This window comes from Hemitrygon akajei, chromosome 6 (assembly GCF_048418815.1).
Source record: "Hemitrygon akajei chromosome 6, sHemAka1.3, whole genome shotgun sequence".
Classification (NCBI taxonomy): domain Eukaryota; kingdom Metazoa; phylum Chordata; class Chondrichthyes; order Myliobatiformes; family Dasyatidae; genus Hemitrygon; species Hemitrygon akajei.
Genome location: NC_133129.1, coordinates 68515091 through 68527339, shown reverse-complemented (window position 1 = coordinate 68527339; position 12249 = coordinate 68515091). Strand labels below are relative to the sequence as shown.

The window sequence follows — 12249 nt, the reverse complement described above, 5'->3', positions numbered from 1 at the left end:
TCATTTACCTCTTTATCTTGCTATAACATTCCTGTATGTTTATCTGCTTGTCAGTTTTTTAAATGAAATGTTTCATACCAAAGGAGATCATCTTTCAACCAGCTTGAGGAGAAAGGAAGGTTGGTTAATTCTCGCACTTGTTCAGAAGGATGAGAGGTAGTCTTGTTGAGACAGACACAATTGAAAGCTGATGCCAAGGTGCAATTTCATTTAGTGATGCCAGAGCAAGGCCACAAAGCCAACCATTTGCGAATGAGAAAAATACCTCTACTCCTTGGCCGTGAATCATTGGGATTCTTCACCCACATGGTCTTGTCGCCCAGCCATTGAAAACACTCAAATCTGAAACAAAAACCAGAAAAGCTGGAAGGCAGCATCTGTGGAAAGCAAAGCAAGTTAACATTTTTCACCAAGCATATTTGACGTGCAATGTTGGTCCTCTAAGTTTCTACAGATGCTGCCTGACCTACCAAGTGCTTTCAAACTTCTTGTAAATGCAGATTTTTGAGTTGCATTAAAGGAAGGGCTTTGGGAATTGGGAAGGAATGTCGTGCTGATGGTAGATAATTAGCTGTTATTTTAGTGAATGAAGCCACCCACTGAAGGGGCCATGTGACCCAGACAAACTCCAGTTTCTTATGATGTACATAAGCATTTGTTCGATTCCAACAAGAATCTGAAGGAGATCGGAAAGAAAATATTGCAAGTTTTTTAAAAACTTGTAAAGCAAAGGTCAAATGTTGCAATTGCTGTAATGATTCAAATAATTCTTATGATTGGCAGGTAATTCTTATAATTTTTCTCCTAGGCTGCCAAGATGGAAGAACAATGTTACTACAATGAAAGCATTGCATTTTTTTACAACAACAGTAAGAAGCCTCTGGCGACAGAATGGAATGCAGTCAGCAAGCTGGTCATGGGCCTGGGCATCACAGTCTGTATCTTCATCATGCTTGCCAACCTACTTGTTATGATCGCCATCTATGTGAACCGTCGCTTCCACTTCCCTATTTATTACCTAATGGCCAACTTGGCGGCTGCGGACTTCTTTGCCGGCCTGGCGTACTTTTACCTCATGTTCAACACGGGACCCAACACTCGCAGGCTGACTGTCAGTACGTGGCTGCTCCGCCAGGGCCTCATTGACACCAGCCTCACTGCCTCAGTGGCCAACCTGCTGGCCATTGCCATTGAGAGGCACATCACAGTCTTTCGAATGCAGCTCCACACCAGGATGAGCAACCGCCGGGTGGTGGTGGTGATTGTTGTGATCTGGACCATGGCTATCGTCATGGGCGCAATCCCCAGTGTGGGCTGGAATTGCCTCTGTGACATCAAGATCTGCTCCACCATGGCCCCTCTCTACAGCAGCTCCTACTTGGTCTTCTGGGCCATTTTCAACCTGGTCACTTTTGTCGTCATGGTGATCCTCTACGCCCACATCTTTGTCTATGTGCGTCAGAGGACTATGAGGATGTCGCGTCACAGTTCGGGACCCCGCAGAAACCGTGACACTATGATGAGCCTGTTGAAGACTGTTGCTATAGTGCTTGGTAAGTGTTTCCTTATCTGACTGAAGGCTTGCCAGGGTTCATTGATGTTTATTATTTCCTTTGGCTTGTTGCCTTTTCCTGTCTGTCCTTTAGGTTAAAGTTCCACCTCAACAAATTATTTAAAATGCCAGAATTACAGCTGGCAGTGAGCAGCAAATTTGCAGCTATTCAAACGTTGGGAGGTGTTTATTTCTTTTAAAGTTTTTGGTTGTGGCGCAGAGAAATGGAGTGTAATAATAACTGATGCTCCAGTCTGGTACAGAGGTAGTGGCTTTTGGAAGAGGCTTAAAACCAGATAGAATTATCTCAATGATGAATGAGAGAATTACCCCTTCTCCATTACCCACTCACATAGATCCTGCTACACCCCTTCTTTCTACGGCCTAGCTCTCCTCTTTCTTTTAGTTCAGGTGAAAATTCTCGACCTGAAGCATTGACTGTCCCCTTCCGTCCACAAATGCTGCCTGACCGAGTTCATCCAACTCTCAACATCACTCCAGGTTCCAGCATGTGTAGCCTCTTGTGTCTCCTTGGGAGTATTATGCTCGGTCCGCTGGTCAGAATTTATTCACACCACTAATATAAATTGTCCACATTTTTTTATTAGTGAACAGATGAGTCACCAAGCACTGTTAAAGCTGAGAAATTCCTCTACAAGGTACATGGACTGTTGTCTTGTTCCCTGTCTCTTGCCATGCTGAAGCTGACACTATCAGCATTTCCTGTCTACGGTGAAATTTCTTGCATTTGCTCAAGGTGTGCAAATTTTGGAGGCAATTCATGAAGTGTTGTAATGCAAGCCTCACCTATCCAGCCACAGAAGTGATGTTAGTTAATGAGATGGGTTTGGAAAAGTGATGGTGAGGGGTCAGAGGAAGCTCGACAGCCTCATAAAGGAAAACGGTTACTGTGCTAGGTACCACGGAGTCCTTTGGGGGGTTATAGCCATGGAGTTTGCCATGGGTGTGTCTGTAATAACATGGCTGTTTCTGAACACTTCCACTTTGGGGTAGGCATAGCAGTACAGTGAGAAGCCTGGTCCACTTTGCCTGCTTGTGTACTGAAGGTTGAGCAGATGATTTTTGTGTCTGGAGCTTGGTGTGAGCGAGTGGCAAGTGGTGAGAGATGGCAGAGATCCTTGAGGTTGGGAGTGATCGGCACGTGACCTGATTCCACAGGCAAAGTGATTCAGGCTGACATGAGTTGTGATTGTTTTAGGGAAGGGCTACGAATCCAATTTGAAAGTTGGTCCTTTTACACACAAAGTTTTTGGGGAATAAAAGAGGTCAGTTTTCAGGTCAACAAAGTTGGAAAAAGATCTGCAGACACTTTCTACTTTTAAAAATAGCTGTTACTGAAGGGAGGTTTATACCTGAAGAAGTAGCTGGGGAGAATGAAAATCCCTTTGAAGAATGAGGAAATGAAATTCCTCATGGTGTTGACACAAAAATACTCAGAAAATCTCAGAGTTAAGCCAATTTTTTCAACAGCACCAAACCATTGTTGTTTTGGAGACGTGTGAACAAATTTCTAGCATGTTATCTCGTCATTATCACACAGTACTGTTTGTGAAAACTTGCTGTTTACGATCCAATTTAGGGCTTTTCAATGGTTTTGCACCTTAAAAGAACCGCATTCTTTGAGAAGCGCCCACAGGCTGCTGTGTAATTTCATTAGGAAACGTCCACTTCTCCAACTACTTAAAGACAATTGAGAATGGGTAATGAATGACAGAAGAATTAATTTAAGAAAGTGCTTTAGGAATTGGTCAAGGTCAAGTTTATTGTCCTATACACTGTTACGGATTCAGGCAACAGTGAATATATGAGTTAGGCAGGGGGTTTTATAACAAATAACACGTTTATTAAACACTGAAAACAAACCCCCCAAAAGTAAACAAAACACTAACGTAACCGGAAATCAGCTGCTGTGTGGCAGCTTAAACAGTTCTTAAAGCAATGAAGCTTAGACAGTTCTTAAAGCGATGTTGCAAAAACAGTTCTTCAAAGTAGTATTACCAAAAGTTCAGAATGCTCACAGTCCATTTAAGGGAGAGACTTTTTAAGACGATTTAAATTCTCTTTCACGTCGTGTTGCTTTGGTTCCCAAGATCGAACTTTTCCCACGAAGTATTTACGTACCGAAACGAAACGGCTTAAAGGCACTGACCTTTCCTTTACAGAACTGTTCCCAATCCTTTCTGCTATTTCGCAGGGATTAACACGAGAACAGTCAATGAATTCCTTCTGAGTAAGGATCAAACAAGGTCGAACCTGTTTCACCGTCGAAATCGATTCTCCTTGATCTTTAACACCCGAACTCCGATCTTCACTCTCCACTGATTCTCAACTAACAGTATTGTAAAGAAACTGCTGGCAATGACCTTTTAAACTTTAGGCATTAGATAAAACTTCATCTTTCAACTAAACTGCGTCATAACATTAAATCACGCAGCGGCATGAAGTCAACATGGCAAATCCAGCCACAAACTGCCCCTCCTCACAGGGAGGGGTCCTCCTTTTATACCCTGTAAAAAAAACCTGTCACATGACCTCTACTGGCGGGAAAATGACATCACTCCACCATCACAGTCCAGTATAGCTTCAACCCCAGTCACGTGACAAGGGTACCACTGTCACGTGTCACGGGTACGTAACAACACAAATACACGTGTGAACAGATGCAATGAAAAACTTACTTTCAGCTGCATCACAGGCATATAACATCATATAAGCAGCATTCACACAAAAAAAGCACAAGCCAAGAATAAATTACGCTCAATTTTTATAGAAAGAACAGAATTGGAACAAAAAAGGCCCATGTTAGTGCAAGCTTGCTTGCTTCCCATGGTACATTGTTGTCACTCGCAGTTTTCACTGCTGTCAGCTTGGCAAGTCCTGGGTGGAAACTCAGGAATACTGTAACACCCAGATGTAGAGGGATTATTTATTGCTGTTTCCGTAATGGTTTTGTTTGACCAGTCAGGATTCTTAGTCCTCTGCTAAACTCCCCTTAGTTCCCTAGAGGACCGTTGGACCATTCTTAGTCAAAGGTTGGACCATTCTCTAACCTTTGATCTGTTTAACATGGGTGACATAAAGCCCTGACTCGAGCCAGCACATCTCTGTGGGTCACTGAGGCACACAAGCCTCCAAACCACAACAAGGCTGTGCTTTTCTTGGATTTTTTTTTCAGTGCAATGTGACTGCTGAATTGTGCACGGTATTGCAGAACTGTAATGATTAGGATTTTGAGCGTTGGTTCAGAAATCAAGTGGTTGAAATGAAGTAGCTCTTCTTGAACCTGGTGTGGGTCTTCAGGCTTCCATGTCTTCTACCCAATGGCAACTGCAACAGGACGGCATCACTTAGGAAATGCTGGAAAAGCTCGGCAGGTCAGGCAGCATCTGTGGAAAGAGAAACAGAGCTAATGTTTCATTAAGGAGCTGAGGGCCACTTAGTCAGGCTCTAATTAAATGATGGAACAGATTTGAAGGGCTGGATTCCTTCAAATATGGGTCCAGGCAACCAGACTCAAATACAGCTTCTTCCCCACTGCTATCAGACTTCTGAACCAATCACCTCTTTCACATCCCCTTCCTGGTGGTGCTGCCGCACGCTCGGTTTCTTAATCCTACTGCTCTCTGGTATGCGGTTGTTGTAACTTTAGCATTTCGCTTTGCACTCCTTCAATGATAGCTGTGAGAAAATGGCTCGGGTGGTGGGGATCATTTATGTATGTTGCTCCCATGTAGATACCGCTAAAGGTGTGGAAGGATGTACCGTGATGTATTGTGCTGGGTCCGTTACCCTCTGCAGCTTTCTTGTGTTCCTGCACATTGAAACATCCTGAGAGATTGGGAAAGGCTACAAGGATGCAGTCCTGTCTTTTCCATCATGCAAGGTTCTTGGCACCGGAATTGTTACTGTGCATAGGTCAGGGATGCACAGTCTGCTTTAAAATTTCATCATTAAAACATGGTGCTATTTGTCCATGATTTATCTGCTATCGTTTAGCTTGCTCAGCATAAACAATTCTGTGCAATCATGAAGGACGTGCAGAATTGAAAGCTAAAATGTTGTTTTACTTTATATTTTGCAACTAGGCATCCCTCTGCTTCATCACACTGTTGTTTACGAAACCAGTGCCTTTCACCCACATGTGTTTACCTTGCATCTGATGCTCTTTCTTGCACCATCACATATCCTCATTGCTCTTTGTGATTTTGATGCTAAAATCCCCTCTTGGCCAAACTCCTCCTCCTGTATAATCTTTACAAACCTTCCACCATGTCTGTGCTCTGAATTTAATTGGTTCACCCCTGGCAGCTGTCAGACAATTGACGTTATGGGCCCAAGACCCTTCATCAGGTGGAAAGTAAGGGGGCAGGGAGGGGAAGTAGTACAAATTGGCAGGTGATAGGTGAGACCAGTTATGGGGAAGTTGGGGGGATGGGAGATGAAATTGCTGATATGGTAGAGGTTGTGGAATGAATTAGTGGTTGTAAGTGATATTAATGCTGTCATCAGTCAATATGACTGTCGTGGTGTTGCAAACACTTGTTTTCTAATTCCTTCATAATTTACAATAACTTTTAAAAGAGACACAGATAAGGAAGGTTTAGAGGAAAATAGACCAAATGTATGCAAGTTAGATGAGCATCCTGGTCACTATGGATGAGATGGGCTGAAGGATTTGTGTTACTGACTTCATTCCTATCTTTTAACTCCCTGCCTTCATTATGTTAAGTTTACAGTAATTCTGGCCTCTTAACTATCCCATGAACCTCAGTGTTCCACCATTGGTGGCTGCATCTTCAGCTGCAAATGTCCTCCACTCTGGAATTCCTTCTCTGATGATCTTGCCTGTCTTTGTGCCTTTACAACACTTTCTAAAATCTTCTGCCCTGGCCATACTTTAGGTCTTCTGGGTTGAGCTTCTGCTTTGTGCTTGGTGTCAAGTTGCGTTTAATAATATACCTACCTGAAGGTGGGGAGTAATTGGGAGATGTCAGGAATTCTTTGTCATTCCAGAGTGACAGAAGCTGGCTTTGTGGTGGATTTTCAGTCTGTCCATTTCAATGTGGAGTTTGAGGCTAAACATCGAACAAACTGAGCATTGGGATGTTAGTTACAGCATCCCCTGGTCTTGGTCCAAAAGTGATTAAAGGAATTGCTGTTTCCTTTGCCATTTGTTATCAGCTTGGCAAGCGCCTGGTACTGTAAGTACTGTGTCATGCATCATAGTTTGAGTCTGTTTAACAACAGGTCCTGTCAGAAGCTTTGGAAGAACCCCTTGTTTGACATTGCGATAAAACAAATGCCTTCATTTAGAAGAACTGTTGTTTTCGTGTGGGGCAGTGACATACTGTGCTATCTGTTTGTACTTGTAGTACTGCTTTAGATCACTTAGTTGGCAAATGTGGAAATGCCAGATTTGGACTGTTGTCATTGGGGATGGTTCAATGTTAACTTAGCACAAAATAAACTGAAGGAAGAACAGTGGAGATGAAGAGGTGGTTAACATTTTGTGTCAAAACTGCATCAGCAATGTGTTAATAATCAGGTTGCCTGTTTTAGTGAAGTTGATTAAGGGATAGATACAAACCAGCTTGCTGGGGCAAATTCTCCTGCTTTCCTTCAAGGTATTATGAATGGGATATTTTATAGCCTTGATAGTAGGGGCCTTGACTTGATTTCTTATTGTAAAGACACCACCACAGTCAGTGTAGTGCTTCCGTGGTACTGTGCCGGAGTGCAAATTTGGCTTCTTGTGCCAAAATGTCTGAAATGAACTGTAGCCGATGACCTTTGATTCTAATGAGTGAGGGTTGTCTGCTGATGAGTGTTAACGATTGAAAATCCATTGTCTGATCAGCAATGGGCAAGAGGCAGAAAAAGCCATCAACTTAAGCTAAGATCCAAAAAGGGGAAAAATAGGGATTTGTACAGAAGCTGGGATCTAACGATCTACATAGTAACATGTAGGTACTAATGATATAGGAAGAAAGCGGGATGAGGTCCTACAAGCTGAGTTTCGGGAGCTAGGAGATAAATTGAAGAGTAGGACCTCAAAGGTAATCATCTTGGGATTATTACTGGTGCCACGTGCTAGCCAGAGTTGGAGCAGGATAGCTAGAGTGAATATGTGGCTTGAGCGGTGGTGCAGGATGGAGGGTTTCAAATCCTTGGGGCATTGGAACCGCTTCTGGGGGAGATGAGACCAGTACCATCCGGACAGTCTACATCTGGGCAGGGCCGGGATCAATGTCCTAGGGAGATTGTTTGCTAGTGCTGTTGAGGAGGCTTTAAACTAATATGGCAGGGGAGGAGAGTCCACACAGAAAAGAGGGAAGTGATGCAGAGGCCAAAGGTAGAGCTAGTGAAGAGTTAGTGGTCTAACCAAGCAGAGTCCACTGCCAAGAAGGCCCACCAGCGCCTTTATTTCCTGAGAAAGCTGAAGAAATTTGGCCTGTCCCCTAAAACCCTCACTAATTTTTATAGGTGCACCGTAGAAAGCATTCTTCTAGGGTCCATCACAACCTGGCATGGAAGTTGTCCTGTCCAAGACTGAAAGAAGCTGCAGAAGATCGTGAACATAGCCCAGCACATCACACAAACCAATCTTGCATCCTTGTACTCACTGTACACCGCACGCTGTCGGAGCAGTGCTGCCAGGATAATCAATGACACCCCCCCCAGCCAACACACTTTTTGTCCCTCTTCCCTCCGGGAGAAGGTTCAGGAGCTTGAAGACTCATACGGCCAGATTTGGGAACAGCTTCTTTCCAACTGTGATAAGACTGCTGAATGGATCCTGACCTGTACCTTCCAAATATCCTGACCTGACTTGCACTACCTTACTTTCCCTTTTCTATTTTCTAATTATGATTTATAATTTAAATTTTTATTATATTTACTTTGATTTGCACTTCTGGGAGCGCGGAGCGCAGAATCAAATATCGCTGTGATGATTGTACGCTCTAGTATCAATTGTTTGGTGACAATAAAAGTTAAGTAAGTAAAGTAAGTAAGAAAAAAGTAAGAGTTGAGTGCATAAAAGTAAAAAACAAAAATCGCATAGGTCACTAGATTCTAAAAGGACAATGAGTATAAGGGTACTTTATCTAAATGCCTGTAGTGTTAGAAACAAGGTTAGTGAACTTGTGGCACAGATTAGTACCAAGGCATTTGATTTAGTGGCCATTACAGAAACCTGGTTTCAAGGTGAAGGTAGAGATGACTGGGAATTAAGTATCAGGTAACATAGAAAGATAGGCAGGAAGGCAGAGGAGCGCAGTGGCACTCTTGATTAGGGATGAGATCGGGATGAGATCAGGGTGATTGTGAGAGACGATATAAGATCTATGGAGCAAAATGTTGAGTCCATCTGGGTAGAGATTAAGAATAGTAAAGGAAAAAAATCACTGGTGGGAGTTGTCTATAGGCCACCTAATAAAAATATTGCAGTGGCAGAGGCGATTAACCAAGAAATTACTGAGGCTTGTAAGAAAAAAACGGCAGTTGTCATGGGGGATTTTAACTTCCACACAGATTGGGTGAATCAGGTTGGTCAAGGAAGTCTTGAGGAGGACTTCATAGAATGCATCCGTGATGGCTTTCTTGAGCAACATGTTAGTGAACATACAAGGAAAAATGCTATCTTGGATCTAGTCCTATGCAATGAGACAGGTAAGATTAATAATCTTGTAGTCAGGTATCCTCTTGGAAACAGTGATCATAGTATGATTGAATTTCGCATTCAGATGGATGATGAAATAGTTAGATCTAAAACTAGTTTATTATGTTTGAACGGGGAGACTATAATGGGATGAGAGAGGAGTTGACTAATGTGGATTGGGAGCACAGGCTATTTGGTAGGACCGTTGAGTAACAGTGGAATGCTTTCAAAGAGATTTTTCACAGAGTTCAACAAAAGTATATTCCAGTCAAGAGTAAGGACAGTTAAGTGTGGGGAGAGCCAGCCTTGGATGTCTAAGGAAATAAAAGATAGTATCAAATTAAAAGCTCATGTGAACAAAGTCGTAAAGAGTAGTGGGAGACTGGTGGATTGGGAAAACTTTAAAAAGCAACAGAGAACAACTAAACAAGAAATAAGGAAAGGGAAGATAAAGTATGAAAGTAAATTAGCACAAAATATAAAAACACATAGCAGAAGTTTATAAATATATAAAATGGAAGAGGGTGGCTAAAGTCAATGTAGGTCCCTTGGAAGATGAGAAGGAGAAATTGATATTGGTGATAAGGAAATGGCTGAGGCATTGAACGACTATTTTGTGTCGGTCTTCACGGTGGAGGACACGTCTAATATGCCAAAGAAGGATGTTATGCATGAAGTGGGAGGTGAGGACCTCGATAAAATCACTGTCACTAAATAGATAGTAATCAGCAAACTAGAGGGCCTGAAGGTAGATAAGTCCCCTGGTCCTGATGGGATGCATCTCAGGGTGCTGAAGGAATTGGCGGAGGTTATAGTAACAGTTGAGGCCGGTTCATTGGCTATATTTAAGAGGGAGTTAGATATGGCCCTTGTGGCTAAAGGGATCAGGGGGTATGGAGAGAAAGCAGGTACAGGGTTCTGAGTTGGATGATCAGCCATGATCATACTGAATGGCGGTGCAGGCTCGAAGGGCTGAATGTTTCTATGTTGGTAATCATTTATCAAAATTCTCTAGGCTCTGGGTAGGTCCCGGCAAATGTCACACCACTTTTTAAAAAAGGATGCAGGCAAAAGATGGGCAACTATAGGCCAGTTAGCCTAACACCTGTAGTTGGGAAAATGCTTGAAGTTGTCATTAAGGAAGAAATAGCGAAACATTTAGAAAGGAATGATTCCATTAGACTGACGCAGCATGGATTCAGAAAGGGCAGGTCCTGTTTGACAAACCTACTGGAGTTCTTTGAGGACATAATGAGTACAGTGGATAGAGGGGAACAGGTCGATGTCGTATACTTGGATTTCCAGAAGGCGTTCGATAAGGTGCCGCACAAGAGACTTATAAATAAGATACGGGTGCGTGGAGTTGGAGGAAGTGTATTGACATGAGTAGTGGATTGGTTAACCGATAGAAGGCAGAGAGTTGGTATAAATTGGTGTTTCTCCGGTTGGCAGTCAGTGGTGAGTAGGGTGCCGCAGGGGTCGGTGCTGGGCCCGCAGCTGTTTACCATTTACATTGTTGATTTGGAAGAGGGGACTGAGTGTAGCATAGCAAAATTTGCTGATGACACTAAACTGAGTGGAAAAGCAAATTGTACAGAGGATGTGGAGAGTCTGCAGAGGGATATAGATAGGTTAAGTGAGTGGGCCAAGGTCTGGCAGATGGAATGCAATGTTGGTATATGCAAGATCATCCACTTTGGAAGGAATAATAGAACAGCAGATTATTATTTAAATGGTGAAAGATTGCAGCATGCTGTTGTGCAGAGGGACTTGGGAGTGCTTGTTCATGAATTGCAAAAAGTTGGCTTGCTCAGGTTATTAAAAAGGCAAACGGAATGTTGACCTTCATTGCTAGAGGGATTGAATTCAAGAGCAAGGAGGTCATGCTGCAACTATACAGGGTACTGGTGAGGCCACACCTGGAGTACTATGTGCAGTTCTGGTCTCCATACTTGAGGAAGGATATACTGGCTTTGGAGGCAGTGCAGAGGGGGTTCACCAGGTTGATTCCAGGGATGAAGGGGTTAACCTATGAAGCGAGATTGAGTCACCTGGGACTGTACTCTCTGGAGTCCAGAAGAATGAGAGGGGTTTTTATGGAAACAAAATTTTGAAAGGGATAGATAAGATAGAAGTAGCAAAGTTGTTTCCATTGGTAGGTGAGACTGGAACTAGAGGACATTGTCTCAAGATTCAGAGGAGAAGATTTAGGATGGAGATGAGGAGAAACTGTTTTTCCCTGAGAGTGGTGAATCTGTGGAATTCTCTGCCCAGGGAAGCAGTTGAGGCTTTTTCACTAAATATATTTAAGATACAGTTAGATAGGTTTTTACATAGTAGGGGAATTAAGGGTTATGGGGAAAAGGCAGGTAGATGGAGCTGAGTTTATGGACAGATCAGCCATGATCTTATTAAATGGCAGGGCAGGCTCGATGGGCCGGATGGCCTAATCCTGCTCCTATTTCTTATGTTCTTACCTGTTATTTTCATTCACCGAAGCACAGCAATGGAAGGCTTCTAGGACTGGATTTGTTCAAAGTTCAACTTTCCCAAAGATGTACATTAATCAAATCAATGCAGTGTTAATTCTTGCTGACACGAAACGGGCATGGATCTATGTAGTTGTTCATATGAACAACTTCCAGACATGTAAACATTTGAGTAGTAGGTTTGGTCATTGCATGCTGCTGTCAAGTGGGTTGCACTTTAAAAGGATGTGACTACTGTTGAGTTTGTTTTTAATCTGTTCTGGAGCCCAAGGTTTGGTCATGTTTCTGATGGGCAAAGGGATCTCAGAAGGTTGGTTAATTGCTAGCAGTGGAATTGCACAACATAGGAATAACTATGCATTTATTTTGCCCTCAAAATTAGGCTGAGAAGGTTTTGATGGAGCACATTTAGCAACAGTATATGGTGCATTTGTTGTTGTTAGTAAGAATGATCAATGTAACTGCTCTTAGAGGATGAAGTCTGTTGCTGCATGTACAAAATGTATACGCAATTTCAAACAAGGTCT

The 12249-nt window shown here is 42.8% G+C and overlaps 1 protein-coding gene across 4 annotated transcripts in view; it reads left to right on the top strand.

Annotated features, from left to right (window-relative positions):
• lpar1 (lysophosphatidic acid receptor 1) overlaps positions 1-12249 on the top strand; it is a 144349-nt gene that overhangs the window by 96643 nt on the left and 35457 nt on the right. For all 4 annotated transcript variants that reach the window (XM_073048588.1, XM_073048589.1, XM_073048586.1 and 1 more), the window contains one exon: positions 809-1553. In XM_073048588.1, the coding sequence (XP_072904689.1) occupies positions 818-1553 (736 nt within the window). In that variant the 5' untranslated portion in view covers positions 809-817. The remainder of the gene's footprint in view (positions 1-808; positions 1554-12249) is intronic.